Here is a 16,544-nt window from a genome sequence, read left to right on the forward strand (position 1 = left end):
CTGAATTAGAATAGGAACGACCAGCTTTATCAAGTATTGGGGACAATATCATACCTTATGACGATCAGATACGAAATGAGGACCCCGGGGACCTTCGGGATCTATACGGATCCAGGTGCAACTCCCAACGATATCTAACGTCAGTCTGAGAAAGAAGCAGATTCTGTTTGGGTTGGAATTGCTAGATTGCCAATACTACTGAAAATGTAAAAAGAGGTTTCAAATATAATTTTGCGAGAAGGGGGCCTTCATGTTGTTTTATACTGTGGCCCCAAGGTACTTAATGAGGTGATTCCGGACCACCACCCGTGCTGGGTCGCCTTTCACAAGGTGCTCACATCTAGATGCGGGGATCTTATGTCCAGAACCTACATCATCAAAGCGCGCTATAAATGTTAGCCCCAGAGCTCGGTGTTGACTAAGTCGCAATGAATGCACCTACGGAATTACATGAGGAGTCAGACTTAAGTCAATCGAGACGTATTGTTTCAAGGAGTCAATTCTCGCGTCGGAGTCATAATAGTACATTAATTTACACAAAATACTCCCAAGTGGAGCTCAAATCAACGCCTCAAATGGGTATCATGATGATGCAGTAGCCAGCCACAGGGCACGGCTATGCGGGCAAAGACAAAAAAAAGACAAGAAAAAACCATGAAGAAGAGGTGATCATGCAATGATGGCGGAGGCTGAGACCAGATTATCATTCCGTTCAACATCAGTGCCAATCACGTTTGGGATCTTCAAAGGCTCATCGGCAGGAAGGAAGTCGTCCATCGGCAACGAAATACTGGTTTCACGGGAAGTAGTAGATTCAAAGTCGGTGACAGTAGATGGAGTCGAGATGTTTTTTCGCATAGCCAGGTTGCACGAATCTTCACTTTCGAACTGAGTAGACTCTGCACATCTGTCGAATAGGTCATTTTCTGGAGTTGCAGATCGAGTCGAGCAAGGCGAGACGGAATCATCCACAACTTCGTAGAACAGCATGAAAGCACCTCCTTGGGTCATCACATGGCCCTCACTAACCATTTGCACGTCATCGTCACTGAGGCGCCACCAACGCTCGGGCTTGTCCTTATCACCCTCAGCTTGGAGGATCTCGTCCGGTGCAGGGGCTGTGAATTCCGATGTCGGGTACTTGCGATAACAGATATAGTGTCCATTCTCATGCCGGCCGTAATGTGTGATGATTGCGCGTAATTGGTATTGTCTGCTAGGGACTTCGATTGATTCCCCAGGCTGCGGAAGCATGGACCGCGAAGGGTTTGTTTCCCAATGCTCAGAATTGTCGGCAGATTGGTTGGGAGCTTGGGTGCCAAGACACCAATTGTTCAAGTCGATCATTTGAGGAAATGAGACTGCCGCGAGATTCTTCTCCAACGCCCCAGTGTACTCATCGAAAACACTTCGGTTGATATGGATAGCAAGACAACGGGGAGCCCGCGCAATGACAGCTTGTCGAGATTTTGTGGTTGAGATTCGGTTCTTAGAGTTGATATGGCACTTGTTTGCCAAAGTGTTTTCGCTGAAATCATTGCCGTCCAGAGCTGTCTTGACAGCCTCTAACCGGGAGTAAGCTGACAGTTTCACAGCATCAAATGGTTGAGGTTCGTCGGAGCTGTCTGACCGACTCTCATCGGCTTCAAATCCCTTGATCAAATTGATAAGCTGCTCCTGTCGGTGCAACAGCGTGCACTTGGAGCATTCCACGCCTTCAATAGGCTCAAGCGTCATGTATTGGTCCAAACATTCGCGAACATCGTACGAAGCTCTTTTGCCTAGAGGAACAGTGAGGCAATTGAAAGGTATCAACGAAAGCCCTTCAGTCCATCCGCAATCCATGCACCCAACCCGTTGAGCAAGTAGACCTTCGAGAGGATTACAAGATGAAACTCTATCAAGATAAAGCTTATCTGTCGATGGGAGCGATTCGGGTTCCCAGGGTGTCACTGGGTCCTCACAGTCGCTATCTCGAAATATGTTCTCATCTGGTCCTGCAATTTTCAATCCCATATTCAAAGTCTCTCCACGTGAGCATAGCTCGGCCTCATGGTCAATTTGATTGAGCAACTTGGAAAAGTACTCTTGCGCATCTTGCTGTTGCCAGCTACTCATAGACTTGAGAGGCCCAGATATCCATAGCTTGGTTCCGCTTTTGGAGGCGCTATTCAGACGGTCGATGAGGTCTAGTAGTGCCCTGTGCGTCGAGACGGAAGCCTTGCCCGAGAGGTTGTCCACGTTATGTCCCAGAAATTCGGAGAGATATTTCAAAGAAGCCAATCCCTGTATTATGCTGTTCTGGAAACACGAGTTGTTCCAGTTTCCGAGGCCCGGGGGTGTGACATCCTTGGTGTTTCCCAGCAGCGCATTTCCGAAGATCGAGAGTGATCTCGACTGGGAGAAGAAGGGGTGGTTGTCCAAGCCAAGAATCCGTTTCATCGCGTCACTTCTATCCTGGAAAGGCAACGGGGCTAGGGATTTAGGGTCGGAGGCCGATGTTTGACGGTCCAAAGCGATAACGATTCGAGAGGGTGTACAATAGACAATGAGATCCCAGAGGAGCTGGAATAGCGATATGGGGACAAGTCCGAGGTAACCGAGAAAGATGGGAATCGAGATGAGAGCAACAAACAAGTACGCTAGCGCTTGGTTGTTTTGTAAAGTCGTGAGGGCGGTTTCATAATGACTGTTGCGACTTGCGTACTGATCGGGGCGGTTGGAAAAGATCTCAGAGCGCCCGTCGCGGGTGTTCATTGTCAATAAAGCCAGAAAAAATCTGCCAGCATGAGCACTAGCATAGATTGATAGGGAACGTGGGAATGTCAAGACGCGTGTTGTGAAAGGCATGAAGGTATACATGTTTGCCCGGAAAAGTGTACTTTTGGTCATTTTGGTCTGCCGTAAACTTTTTTTTATCGATAGCGATTTCACCCCACGAGATTGATGATTCTTCAAAATAACAACCATGGCGAAAAGCAAAAGTAAGTTGACTACAATCTCACATACATTGATATTTGAGTATCTAATATTTGAACAGACTCCCAGCGTTCCCGTGCAGCACGGAGGGCAGCGTCCCCGAGTCTCGACCTTGACAAGTCGGTGACTTCGCTTCCCCGAGCGGAATCTCCTACCACAACAAGGCCTTCGGTTCTGGCTGACCGTGCCACTTCCGGTATTCAGAAAAAGCAGAAGAAGAACGACAAGGTTTCAAGGGCCCAGCGATTAAGGCAACAAAAGGGAATGGACCGAGCCGAGGCCGTGATGGATCAATTGGAAATCAAGAAGGCTAAGAGTCTGGCTCGCGGCAAGACTGTCAACTCCCGAAGAGTATGAAAACAGATGACCATTTAGTTCTGGTGTACAGGTGCTCACATTGAATTAGGCTGATTGGGAAGATACCAACCGCAAAACCTTGGCGTTCAGCGCTCTTCAACAAGATGACGACGACGAGGATGACGAAGATGACGAGGCGATGGGCGAAGATTCGGCACCTACCACAATCGCCGTCGCGAAGAACGTCTTCCAAATCGCAATCGAAGACTCCAATCCCGCAATTGATGACTCTACGACTGTCGATGAAGCCGACGAGATCACCTGAACAACCCTAGAGCGGGCCTGTGTGATACATGTTAAACATTGTTGGTGGGCTCATTTCCTTGGCCTTAGTTGATTGATCATGCGCTCGATTTCGGTGGCTGCGGGGCCAGATGCTTTAGTGCGGAGGAGTTCCAGGGTGTCAAGGTCCTTAGTCTTTTGTGCTTCTTCTCCGGCCTTCACGATCATACCGCACTTCACCCACATCTCGATTCTCTCAGCAGGAGGCAAGTGGGTGCATTTTGGCACGAATCCCGAAGCAAGTTTTGTGTTTCCAGCACCCAAAATCTCGTTGTAGAAAGGCTGCCTTGTGTGAGCGTTTATTCCAGTAGCTTAGGATTATCGACTGTCTTACCTCCCACCCGATTGGGGATTTCTTGAGTTTAGCGATTTCCTCCAGTTCACCCCAGTCACGTTTAGCCACCAAAGCTCTCAATCTCAACCACCAAAATGTTTTTTCAGGCATTTTAAATTCGCTTTGGATCTTGTGTGCTCTTTTGCCGTAACCACCTCGGACAAGTCTGTAGACCGTCTCGTTGAGACTAAGACCAAGGAACTCGCTGTGGTCCGCCAAGTCTTTATCCAATGCGTCCTGCGCTTTCAAAAGCTGGGAGGCCTCAGAGACTAATTTTTGGTTTAGTACCACTGTCGGTTCCTTAGAATCCGACAAGAGGCGAGATGCTAGGTGGAGTTTCTCGGTTTGGCGTGTCAAATCCGAATCGCGCAATGCTTCTGACAGTAGCACATTAGCGCCATCAATGGGTCGGTCGTCTTGGTAGAACAAGTCTTTCAGTAGCTCGATGTCTTCGCCTCGTGCAGCAGTCTCTACAAGTGCGGAGGCCATTGGGCGGGTGTTTATCATTCGGAAGAAGCTTGCCAAAGGAAGCTTGCTCTTGAGATGCAGAAGCACGTAATTCACCAAGTCATCGTCACCACTCTCAATAGCCTTGTCAAGCGCAAGCTCATCTTCTTCCATGTTCAGAAGCAGGGGAACTTGCTTGCCGGCCCGTGGTTCATGGTTCAGCAATTGGGTAGCCAGGTGAGACCGACCCTCGTCATAAGCAGCTTGAGCGATAACCTCAAACGAAATCCCCGGCTTTCCATCGAGTCTTTGGACAATAAGCTTGCATACAGCTTCGTCATCAACAGTCGAGACTTTCACCTTCTGGCTTGCCCAATGTACATAGATTTTGTCTGCAGGAATCTGTAGGTATTCCGAAATCCTTATTGCAAGCAGATATTCATGTCGGCTGATTAGACGTTCGACGAGTCCTTCCGGTGTGAGGCGCAGGTATTGTTCGTATGATAATGGCAGCCCGATCTTATAGTCTCTCAATGCTTTGAGAACGCGTAGTTTTTCAGTCATCTCAACAAACTCATCGCTGTTATACAACTCGAGGACAGATTTGCCAAATGATGCAGCTTTCAACAGGCGCTTTTGCCAGTAAGCGTCGAATTCATGACCCGCTGCTTTGATGCAAGTGTCAACTGCTGATGGCAAACTCGATCGGATGCGCTGAATGTTCTCATCAGCCTTGGGCGATTTCTTCTCCAGTTGGTCTACCGAGTCCAAAAGGACCGAAGCGGGAGAAGACGACCCAAGACGGAATATCTCTTCAGTAACACCTGGAAATTGTCAATAATAGCCTGGCTGTTTCCTTGGTATTTCAACTTACTAGCAACTTTGTGCACGAACTCGCACGTATCATTAGTCATGAGACGAACTCCATCAAACTCTGGTATGATATGAACGCGACCATCGTAGTAGTATCTAGAATTATTAGATAGTGCTCGCAGATATTGCACAAAAGAGACAACTCACTTTGATGCGACTCCGTTGGGCCCAACAAGATGGATTTCATCTTCCCATCCAAGGATGACAGCATCATCGCCACACCAATTCACGGTATTTGGCGGAACCCGAGATTTTGAATCATATTCGCTGAACTTGTTTTGGAAGTCATTGCTGACTATCCATAACTTTCCTTCTGCGGTGAAAAGTGCGACAAAGCGCCCAGTTGGGGACACACTAATGTGTTTGAATGGACCATCTTGAAGAATTTTGTCTTCTGCTTCTGTTGAGTCAATTAAAAAGACAGTCTTGTCAACAGCCAATAGAACCTCAACAGAGCGTGAGAGTGTGTGGGCTGGTGGAATTAGAGCCCATGATGATACCTCGCCTTCTGGACAAGGTGCCAAGAGCCGCGGACGCGGCTCATCATATTTGGATACGGCAATTAGCTGGTTATTGGACAGCAATGCAACCAGGCCTGATGACCAAAACTGGCAGGCTCTTACGCCATACTCTTCGGCACCCTGTTAAATTGTCAGTTTGTGCACAGTATGACTATGGCAGACAGTCAATCAGTCTCACATTTCCAAGAGAGAAGGATGTAAACTCGCCGTCCAATCCAAAGTAGCGTCGCACTGTTCCGTCCTCAGAGACGACCAGGAGCTCTTCCTTATCAGACCAGCCTAGCCCGCGAATAGTGGCTTGTTCCCACTGAAACAAGTTAGTATGTTCATTATAATTCGATCATAGAGTGCAAACAAACGTTTATGCGATTGATTCTCTGTCCAGAGCATGAATAAACATCAATTGTAGAACGGGAACCCTGTCCATCGCGAAGTCTGAACGGTTTGCTTTCATCGCGATAAAGCGCTGATTTCCGCGTTAGTCCAGGTCTCCAGATACCCAAAATGGGGACTTACCAATAGCTCCTCCGTAGGGGGCGCCCGCGACAATGTAGTTCTCTAACTCGACGTCGTCCTCGAAGATAGCGTCATACACGGCGATTTTGCGATAAAAGCTGTCTCCAACCTTTTCCCAGTTCGCGAGTGGATTGGGTGGCATGACTGTGGATCTGATCACAGATGAGGCACTGAATCCTCCACCTGGGCAGTTGTTGGATGTTCGAGCTGTTGATCGGGAAGACGGGGTCACGCACGCTAGACCCGATCAGGTGGCTTTATTGCCTTGATTATCAGGCGGCGATTCCCCACCACAATCCTCCCGAGGTCGACTTCTCTTGATAGTTGCTGCATCTTCATTGGCCAACTTGGTCCTCTTCTCAAAACATGGATTATACAGATCTTGCTGATATTGCTCGACAATTATCTGACCTTGAAGTGGCCATTTTACTATGTCTCGTTGCCCGCGAACATTGCTTGATCGAGACCACCAGCCACTGTATTAATGACCTTGCTAAAGAACTTGCCTTAGTATGTCAATGTACCCAGAATATTGAGAAGATGTCTAATGAAAGATAGATTGGGTCAACTACCTTCAATTACACATACTGCATCCTTGACTGTTCATCTGCAACATCTATTGAAGACATCTTGAATGATGTCCTCACCCCGGATGCACGCGCAAACTATCGCCCATCGCGTCCGTGGTTGAACACTGAATCGGTATGTCAATGTTACAAATACTTGCTATCATTATACTTGCCAAAGGCTAAAAAAAACCAGTCAAGCAAACGTTCTTCCTATAAGAGTCTTGGGGATTACAGCAAATTACCAACCCCCTTCTCACCACTCAGCAGTAACGTTGTCAATATTGTAGTCGCCAAGAACTTCAATTTTGTCAGCGATGATATCCAAATGCACATGCTGCAGGTATGTATTCTGATCGACAACCCATACAGACAATGCTGATATGCGGGATAGTTAATGCGATCGAGGGAGTTGGTCACTGAGAGCGGGACGCTGAGTGCGCCTCAGGACTTTCTTTTCATCCCTCTTGTAGAACGAGATTCCGATCAACTCCAACCACCTTTGAAACCACATATGGTAAGTATTCTGTGCACGCCCACAGTTTGGCTGCTTTACTTTAGCTAATGCCGCAGTAGAATGATAATCTCTTCATTTCTCATTTCCACAGCCCGGGGGATGGGTATACTTACCTTGAAGAGAATGACTGGCTTTCAGACGGAGAGATTTCGGCTTCCTCTGTTATTCATAAGTCGAAGGGCAAGCAAACGAAAAATGCTACGATCAGCCCGTTGGTAAGTTTGATACTGTTCCAATCCACTTCGATTTTAGATCACGAACTGAACGTAACAATCTAATACCGGGCTCATCAACTTACAGGTGATGGCCCAACTTCGAGAAACAAGTGCGTCGGTGAGCACTAACGCAGAAGTCGTTCGATACATTCAGGATATCGTTGTATTTCTGCGGCTCAGTCGCGCTGTTGCGGGTGGTGTGTCTGCCAACGCGAATATTCAATTTTCTCGATTTGCACAGTGAGTCCAAACTGTTCTCCACCAACAAATTAGGTCTAGTTATTTTAACAATTTTACTCTTCAGACTTCTAGCTCCTCTACATGGTATCGATTATCTGACTCCCTCCATCGTGGCCCTAGCCGCCAGGAAAGTCTTTCGCCATCGCATTGTTGTCACTCCCCCTGGTGAAGACCGCAGTCTGCAGTATGGAAGTAACCTACATGCAGTATCTGATGTTCTCGCCGATGTGACACCAGATTCGATACTGGATGGCGTTCTGGCGCTCGAGCCGCCTCTATGAGATTCCAATGAACCTGCTTAGCTATTCTTGATTACTGCATTAGATACCCAACTGATATAAATTCCTAGGTTGTTTGCTAATAATAATTCAATTTGTGACGAAGTCACATCCTATCATGTCAATTTCAGTATCCTCGCCTACAGTGGAAATAGCAAGACTCTAGTCGGGTTGCGGCGGTCACGGGTATTTTCAGTTCATAAAGAAGACTGCCTGGGCTTCTAGTGCGCATATCCATGGATACATTCCAAGGTTGATGTTTCTAATGCTGAGTCAAGGCTATACATGTAGATAATCACGCTATATATACACCCAATAGATATTCTATATCCACACCTTTACCTGCCAGTATTCGGCCTCAACCTCAAGAACAAGTCTGGGGGCGTGTACTTCCCATCCACACTCCCGTTTCCAGATTCATTTCGATCGGGCGTCAAACACAAATTACCATGAACTGCACCAGCAGGCTGTTCTCTCAATGTCTCCATGGCTTTCGAGTGCGTGCGCCACTCAGACAAAACAACATCGATTTCAGTCTTAGAGTCACCGACGATAGCGTCCATCTTGATATCATTTCTGTCGTAGCCAAATGGATCTTCCAACTGCGAGCCTATTCCTTCAATGCCATAGAGCGTGAAGATGACAAGGCTGACAATGGGAATGGCCCACCATCCCATCTCATCGACCATAGCAAACGGTAAAACACAGCCAAAGAGGGCAAGGACTTGTTTTTGGTGAATCCTGGTCTAGAGTCAGTAATCGAGACATATAAACCTAACTCAACACGCATTAGAGCCATGAAACTTACAAGTGAGCCACTGGGATCGGAGTCAACTTGATCGTTTCCATCCTCCCATATGCATCTGTCAAGGTATTCAACTGAGCCTGCATCTGACTTGCACCAGGCGCAGGATACCATCCTCGCTCTTCGCCACGCTTGATAAATCCATCAATGAAGAAAGTCAACTGGAAAGGAAGGCCTAATCCCTCATCTTCATGACCCTCAAGTCCTGCAGGTAGCAGGTTGGCATATTCGGGGTTATACAGGGTGGATGGATGTATGTTCAGATCCTCATCGACAGCGTTACCAAAGACCCAAGCAGCGCCCCACTCGGCGCGTAAATGATTTTTCACGGCATACGGGATAGCCATGAGAATACGGACAGTACGCTCGATATCCTCACGCTCTGTGGGGGTGGGTGGTCCCCGCTTTGAATTGTAACTATTTGTTGCAATCGTGCGGACTAGGTTACGCACACAGGTGTTGATCGTGTTCATTCCATTGCGCCCGTCCCAAAATCGATTGTAGGATGTTTGATTGCGGAAGACAAGCATCAGACCTACGACAATTGATAAAGATGGGATCTGTTTTGTTATGTTTAGTTGCTGTCTTGTCTGGTTGGCTGGGGGTACATACGATCGTGCTAGGTAGACCGACAGTCTCAAATACGTAGTTGTCCAAGTAAACAATCAAGGCTGTGAATACAGCATGCAGAAAGACCGGGACTAATATGGCACCATGGATTGCACCTTTGATAAAGCGGAAGACAAGTGGCCATCTGCTCAATATTAACACATGCGGATGGCTCCCAGATACCGATTGGTTAGCTTACCTTCTTGGCTTTACCCGCGATGACAGCCGATGGGGATGAGTGCCGCGCCGTTGATGGTGACCGTGTATTGTAGTGTTTTGACGACTCAAGGTCGGAGTGGGTGGCTCGCTGAAATTCAACCTCATCTTGTGAAAGATCTGAGCTTATCGACCGCAGATCAATCTGTGAGGCTGATCCCTGTCAGTAGATCCCGGAAGATGGTCGTATTTGGCTCTTATTCAACCAAGCCCTCGAGTCCGGAGGAGATTGAAATTGGCCCTCGGGGTCTAGGATAGTCAACATCCCAAGGTTGAAAGCGGGTACGGGCGACCTGGCATAACTCTCTCTCATTGGATAATGTTGCCTGGCAATATTATAGATCCACCCTCACTTTACAATTAGTACTCTGTATAATACTAGTCGGCCGCGTTTGCGGCCTTGTGAAATGTTTTTAAATGTCTTTTCAAGTATCTTTTTAAATGTTTTTTCAAATATCTTTGTTTTATAGATATTTTGCTGCTTATCTCAGGCTCATAGATAAACGGCGGAAAAAAGCGGAAAAAGACTCAATTTATAAAATAACTTTAGATATTGGAAGTGTACTTTGTAGTACGGAGTACGGAGTATAGTACTAGGCTACCGCCTACTTCTTAGGTACGTACCCGTATGGGAGATGATTACGGAGACTGACTTGGGTATACCCGCTTCTTTGAGGGTGCGATACGAAGAGCGGTCAGGTAGTATCCAATGAGAGAGTTCTTACAGCATAGTCGCCCGTAAGCGGGTCCAGCGACTCTTTGGATCCGGACCCACTTCACAGTTCTAGGGCCATTGATCACATGACTGTACATACAGTTGACTATTTCATCGAAGTTGGTTAATAAAATAACAGCTGTAATTAGAATGATATATCAATAGTCTCAGTATGGTTGGTCAAATCTGTCTCGTAGATAATATAGTTCAGCGTAGATTCAAGCCAATGAAAGTCCAGCTGCATGAGGGGGCAAATCTGACGTATAGACCTCCTCCACCCAGTATACATACCTTAGAACCCCGAGTTCTTACTAGCAACCCTTTCAAGTCAATCATCCACTCCGTATCACAATGCACGAGATCCTAGTAATTACTTGCCCAAGCGGCAGACAAAGTTCTCATCTCATTCCTCTGTTATACAATAGATCCAGATTCAAACTCCGTCTAGCAGCCCACACCTCCGAATCCGCCTCTCGTCTCCAAACCACCTACCCAGAAGCTGAGGTGCAAATATGCGACATATCCTCTCTCACTGAATGCCGCAAGCTTCTCAGCAACGTAACATCAGTCTACCACGTGGGCCCCTCGCTTCACTCCCGTGAGACAGAAATCGGGGTGAACATGATCGACGCAGCCGTCGCCGAGAGCCAAAAGCCGGATACCAACTTCAAGCACTTCGTCTATTCCAGCGTGCTGGGCACCCAGCATCGAAATCTCATGCAACACGATCACAAGAGTCGCGTCGAAGAAAGACTACTCCTAAGTCCTCTGAACTTCACAATTCTCCAGCCAACCAATTTCATGGACGTGTACCCAGTCGCTGAACTCGCGAAGATAGAGAGCCCGTCTATCGAGTATATCTGGAACATGTACAATCCACATATTGTCAATAGTCTAGTTGCGCTCAAAGATCTAGCGGAAGCTGGGGCCCGGGTTTTGGACGAGCGGGAAGCACACTATTTCGCTCAGTATCCTCTATGCTCGACGTTCCCGGTATCTAATGCGGATTTTATTCAGGTTATTGGGAAGCATATCGGTAAGAAGATCGAGGTTCCAACTCCCACTTTTGAAGAGGGTGTTAGCAAGGTTCTCAAGCTTTTATATCCCGGGGAGAGCGGCGTGTATAGTGGAACTCATGTGCATTCGGATTTGAGATGGCCGGCCTCACAGGGTGAATTACGTCCTGATATTACAAGGGATGAGGCTGAGAGGCTGATTTTGTTCTATAATCGGCGTGGGTTGAAAGGGAATCCCAGTGTTTTGAGGTGGTTGATTGGGAGGGAACCTACGACTGTTGATGAGTGGGTGAAGCTCCAATTGAGAGGATAGTCCTCCTAAAAGTTATGATATTTGTTAGGTAAAGTATATTTAAGTGCTTCAGTGGAATTATATATAGCAAGCTTCCTATTTGTTGTAATACCAAAACAAGTAATCGGAACTTCCGTGTTTCGTGGGAATAACGATGCAACTTTTATAGTTTTAGGTCCTCGGCTTTTCCGAGGTATGACGATTGCCACAAGCTGGAGAAGAAACAAAATTGATACTTTTGTTAACATTCACTTATGTTATACTCCAGCCACAGCCAATTAGAACCTTGAGGGGGCCATTGAGAAACCTCAAAGAGGGGTAAGGAAAGAACAGACTCGCACATGAGCATTTTACTTGATTTCTGCAAATTATCATGGCCTCCTTACTTGATCTACCAGCCGAGATTCGCCTGATGATATACACATGTTTACTCAAACCAAATGAATATGTGAAGAGCTATCGAAAGCTGAAGGACCCAGAGTCATCAGCTAAGGGCGGTCCTCTTTGCGCCATTCCTCGACCTTACGTGAAGCGATATACACCATCTATTCTCCTCCTCAACAAAAAGATTGCTACAGAGGCTCTTCACTATCTATATCAAATACCCCTCAACCTCTACGGCACTCCCAGTACATATTTCGCCATGCGTCAGATGGATATTACAGAATTCATCAGCGAACATTACCTGCAGAGAATCCATCATGGTGTTCTGCGACTAAATCATGCCAACAAGCATTTTGTCCTTTCGATCCTAGACATATGGGGTGCCGAGAATCGACTAGAACGACTCGATGTATATCGTCCCAAGACCCAGCTTGACAATCAACACTGGAAAGTTGTAGAAAGCAGGGTAAGTTTTATCTCGCCGAGACACATGATAATTTCTGATGGCCTTGCTAGCTCTCGACCTTCTCGAGTGTGGTTCCGGTTGTGTTCCACGAGGTCGATAATCCGCTTAAGGTGGAGGCGACCAGGGCCACCTAGGTATTTAGGTAGGCAGGAAAAAGACTGCGGTACGAGTAGACGAGCCAAGCCGAACGTGATATTACCGAATCATAACTAAAAGCAATCAAAATCATTTCGAGGCTAACGAAAGAATGTTCCTGGTTCATCAAATGTGCCGAGATTCGAAACAACAGTCCAGATCTCAAATGGGTATCAGTAGGTTTTGGGGCAGGGGATAAAAGAAGGACAAAATAGAACGCGGGGCCGCCATGACGAATCAAATTAGATAATAGAGGTAAGCGCTATTGAACAATGCAAACGGTGTATATAGAGTGTGCACCCGGAGAAGCCAACGCAGACATGCTTCCTTGCAATGGTGATATCGTAGAATGTCCAGATGATAAACCCCTATAGAAGGGTAGATGCCGATGCCAAAAAGAAGGATAAATATATATTAAGATGCTCAAAGCCCTCGTTTTCCAGAGATCAATTCGACCGAAAGGGATGCATTATGGCATTCCTGCCCGGCCATCAAAGGCCAAAGGACCCGAGTCATTGCGTGGGGTCAACGGGTTATCGTCAGAGGTTGGGGTCTCGGATCGTAGTTGTGATGGGCGACCAGACGGCACATTGAGTGGTTGCGTCGGCTGCCACCCGGGGATGTTGATGGTCGCGCTGCGGGCGAGGTCATCGCTGCTTGAGTTAGGGGCTGGCGAGGCTGAGCTTCGAGTGTCATCCGTTTGCTGGTCATCTACTAGATGCAGGTTCTCAACATCGTTGACCAAGTTCTCTTCTTCCGGAAGATCTCCGAGCTGATCTAACGGTCCTTCCATGCTGCTTGTTTCGATAGCCGAAGGTGCCTCCGTTTCGAGCCGCCCAGCAGAGTCATTGGATGCCCTATCTTCTGTCGGTTCCTTCTCTCGTTTTTCCTCCACGTCATTCGAGTCATCGACCTCGGCGCTGAGATCGGTGAATGCACGGCAGTTGGGGCATTGGAACATTGGATAGTCCGGGGAGTGGAGTAGACGACTGATACATTTGTAATGCCAGACATGCGCGCAGGCTGCCATGAACAAACACTGATAGGGCCGCTTCATTATAGTTAGTAGATGTAGGATTGGTAGGGGAGAAGGGAAGAAACGAACCAAGACAGAGCCCAGACAAATCGAGCATTCGCGACAACCGGAATAATCGGCTGTCTCACCTTTGCCCAAGTTTTTAATAAGGCTTTCTGTGTTTTTGCTGGAATATTTGTTAGCACCACATAACATTCCGGACAATAGGTAAGATCCCACTTGAACTCGTTCGGCTGCTGCTGCCACGATCGATTGCATTCAATTCGAATTCGAACGCATCGGAAGATCATTTCTTCTCCCCCTCGGAAGTCGATACCCAACTGCACGATATCACCGTCTTTGATGGTGTACAGACGGGACACCATATTTGGCTGACTCAAGCGCATGTGGTTCAAAAATGTTCCCGAAGAACTACCAACATCCTTGATGTGCCACTGTCCATTCACGTATAAAAATTCGCAGTGTTTCCGGCTAACGACCTTGGATTTGAACCCAACGGGGGCATCTGAGGGTTCGGTCGGGTTGGGGAGGGGCACACCATCACGCTCCGAGTATCGACCGACCCGAATAACACAGCTCTCTGATGGCAGGGTTCGGGCGACTGGGACGAAGGGTAGCGAGGGCCTCGAACTTTGGAGAGCGTCTTGGTAGGGGAAAAATCGAATAGTCGCCTTGGTCTCCGATTTCGAGGGGGTCCCCTGCCCATCTGCCGGAGCGCTGGTGGGTTCGGTCGCATTACCTTGAACAGCGCCCGGTTCAGGGGACGGGGTGGACTCCTGAGAGTTGTCCGTGGCACGCTCTAACGTACGAGGTGGCGGACGATGGGCGGCCGAAGTGCTCCTCAGGCGCGCCATGGAATTGGGCGTTTGAATGGGGTCGTTGGAAGGTGTAGAAGCGGCGGAATCGGTGGATGATACTTGGCTATTGAGTTCGGTACCAAAACCGTAACTTGGGGCGGGCGCAGAGGTGTAACGAGAAAGGATTGGATGGTCACTTTCTGGGCATGGAGCTGGGGAGCTTGCTGTCGGAGAGATGGAGCCCGGATTTGAGAACCAAGGAATTCGGCTACTCAAACTGTGTCTATACGAGTGCTGCCCGCTGGGCAAGGAGGCCTGATTCTGAGTGTAGGTTCGTAAACTGAAGCGGCGCAGGCGACTGGGGCGAGGGCAGTCAGGGAGGGAGGTGGAGGCGGTGACTGAAGTAGACATGGATTCGAGTTTGGCAACCAAGAAAGGTTTCAACAGACAATAGACAATAAAATAGTGCCCAGAGATTCAAGAGGGCACGTCACAGGTGGGATCTGCAACTGGGCTGATGCTCTTCAATGGGGGTTTACCAAGACATCATATGATTAGGGTAAAGGGAGGTGATCTTGAAAAAAGCGAAGCAACCCTTGGAATGTCAAAAAAGCGAGATAAACAAAGAAGTGAAAGAAGACCAAGCAAAATAGGAAGAAGATAAAAAGGAGAGTAGGGGAGTAGGGAATGTTAGCCCTTTTTGATTGTATATACTCTGTTTCTCTGTTTCTCTCTTTCTCTCTTTCTCCTGGTCTGCCCATTTGCCCATTTGCCATCGGTTATTAATGCCCAGTCAGCATTTCTTGGCAGAGATGCTATTTCCCCGCATAGCCCTCGCACTAGTGTATATCAGTACTTCCGTACTCCGTAGTGTAATATCAGTCGAATATATCATTTGGAGAGAATACGATTTCTATCTAAATAAAGCATAAAATACAGAATAGTAACAATAGTGTATAATAAATATGGAAAATATGGAAAATCTGAAAAGAACGGTACTATATAATATAAAACTGACTCTGTATGCATACTGTGGACTGACAGCCCTAGCCTTGACATCCCGTCCTTACTTCATGTACAACATAAAAAGAAGCAGCATATATACATATAGTCAAGTGGTCCATGCTTTCATACCATGTGTACTCCATACTCCATACTTATTAGATCTATATGATCTATATTAAAGGATTCAAAAGAAAGCAAGACATAATTTAACAAGTTTCATCTAAAAGGAACTAGTTGAAACCTTCGGAAGACACTATCCATAATCTATATAGCCCTGGAGTATCGGAGTAGCATTCCATGTGATACACTTTGAAAATGTCGATCTCCCAAATTCAACACTAACGTGCCCGCATCCATATGTGACTCTATCTGGTGATCATCTGCGTCACTTGGAAAATCACAAGAGCAAAAACGATGCCTTGATTGGTTGTATAGTGTCGCACGGACCCTCGGGAGGCTGGAAAGTGCACTTCAGACGGCCCGAGTAGGGAAAAGGCGTTGAACCCGATTTGAGAATAGTGAAATAGTGAGATAGGAAGTATTTTCACCTCTATAGAGTTAAAAAAAAGTAGTGTATAGATATATGCTGTGCAACGTACTATTGTTAACGACTGTACTTTGTAGATGCAGTTGATCTCCTTTTCCGGATTGGTCAGCCCAGAGCTCTCCCCGGGATGATGTATGCGTTGGAGCTGTTAAAATATGGAGAATGGTTTTTTTAAAAGCCCTCATTTGGAGAGAGTAAAGATGATACAAGAAAAAGAAAAGAATTAGATTGAAATACTCAATTCAATTACAGATGTATGTACACACACTTAGGTAGAAAGCCATTTAATCTCAAGATTTCTGCCTGAGGAGACTAGTTCGATCTCTCTCTCCCCCCCTCCCTTAATGAAACGCTTGGAACTTCCTTCCTTCAAGCATCAGGAGGCTTCCCTCCAAA

The 16,544-nt window shown here is 47.1% G+C and overlaps 8 protein-coding genes across 8 annotated transcripts; 4 read left to right on the forward strand and 4 right to left on the reverse strand.

Annotated features, from left to right (window-relative positions):
• Positions 1–669: 669 nt before the first annotated feature.
• PEX2_033430 (ubiquitin-specific protease UBP1) lies at positions 670–2,757 on the reverse strand (the record flags this gene model as incomplete). Its single annotated transcript, XM_016740618.1, has 1 exon — positions 670–2,757. One exon carries the CDS (start codon positions 2,755–2,757, stop codon positions 670–672), a length of 2,088 nt encoding a protein of 695 aa, XP_016601270.1.
• Positions 2,758–2,968: 211 nt separating this feature from the next.
• PEX2_033440 (Alb1 domain-containing protein) lies at positions 2,969–3,601 on the forward strand (the record flags this gene model as incomplete). The annotated part of the gene is made up of 3 exons (XM_016740619.1): positions 2,969–2,984; positions 3,041–3,330; positions 3,386–3,601. The coding sequence occupies 3 exons, from the start codon at positions 2,969–2,971 to the stop codon at positions 3,599–3,601; spliced, it is 522 nt and encodes a 173-aa protein (XP_016601271.1).
• A 50-nt stretch (positions 3,602–3,651) lies between these two features.
• On the reverse strand, positions 3,652–6,451 carry vp16 (tethering complex subunit VPS16; the record flags this gene model as incomplete). The annotated part of the gene is made up of 7 exons (XM_016740620.1): positions 3,652–3,900; positions 3,953–5,223; positions 5,274–5,368; positions 5,420–5,913; positions 5,972–6,100; positions 6,153–6,259; positions 6,310–6,451. 7 exons carry the CDS (start codon positions 6,449–6,451, stop codon positions 3,652–3,654), a joined length of 2,487 nt encoding a protein of 828 aa, XP_016601272.1.
• A 224-nt stretch (positions 6,452–6,675) lies between these two features.
• PEX2_033460 (uncharacterized protein) lies at positions 6,676–8,128 on the forward strand (the record flags this gene model as incomplete). Its single annotated transcript, XM_016740621.1, has 7 exons — positions 6,676–6,819; positions 6,868–7,011; positions 7,072–7,218; positions 7,270–7,392; positions 7,452–7,607; positions 7,693–7,847; positions 7,912–8,128. The coding sequence occupies 7 exons, from the start codon at positions 6,676–6,678 to the stop codon at positions 8,126–8,128; spliced, it is 1,086 nt and encodes a 361-aa protein (XP_016601273.1).
• Positions 8,129–8,463: 335 nt separating this feature from the next.
• Positions 8,464–9,863, reverse strand: PEX2_033470 (bestrophin family protein; the record flags this gene model as incomplete). Its single annotated transcript, XM_016740622.1, has 4 exons — positions 8,464–8,866; positions 8,934–9,490; positions 9,543–9,684; positions 9,739–9,863. The coding sequence occupies 4 exons, from the start codon at positions 9,861–9,863 to the stop codon at positions 8,464–8,466; spliced, it is 1,227 nt and encodes a 408-aa protein (XP_016601274.1).
• A 958-nt stretch (positions 9,864–10,821) lies between these two features.
• On the forward strand, positions 10,822–11,799 carry PEX2_033480 (uncharacterized protein; the record flags this gene model as incomplete). The annotated part of the gene is made up of 1 exon (XM_016740623.1): positions 10,822–11,799. One exon carries the CDS (start codon positions 10,822–10,824, stop codon positions 11,797–11,799), a length of 978 nt encoding a protein of 325 aa, XP_016601275.1.
• A 352-nt stretch (positions 11,800–12,151) lies between these two features.
• Positions 12,152–12,762, forward strand: PEX2_033490 (uncharacterized protein; the record flags this gene model as incomplete). Its single annotated transcript, XM_016740624.1, has 2 exons — positions 12,152–12,628; positions 12,679–12,762. 2 exons carry the CDS (start codon positions 12,152–12,154, stop codon positions 12,760–12,762), a joined length of 561 nt encoding a protein of 186 aa, XP_016601276.1.
• Positions 12,763–13,232: 470 nt separating this feature from the next.
• PEX2_033500 (FHA domain protein) lies at positions 13,233–15,007 on the reverse strand (the record flags this gene model as incomplete). The annotated part of the gene is made up of 3 exons (XM_016740625.1): positions 13,233–13,814; positions 13,869–13,965; positions 14,019–15,007. The coding sequence occupies 3 exons, from the start codon at positions 15,005–15,007 to the stop codon at positions 13,233–13,235; spliced, it is 1,668 nt and encodes a 555-aa protein (XP_016601277.1).
• Between the last annotated feature and the right edge of the window lie 1,537 nt (positions 15,008–16,544).

Source organism: Penicillium expansum, assembly GCF_000769745.1.
Source record: "Penicillium expansum strain MD-8 chromosome Unknown contig102, whole genome shotgun sequence".
In the NCBI taxonomy this organism is placed as follows: Eukaryota; Fungi; Ascomycota; class Eurotiomycetes; order Eurotiales; family Aspergillaceae; genus Penicillium; species Penicillium expansum.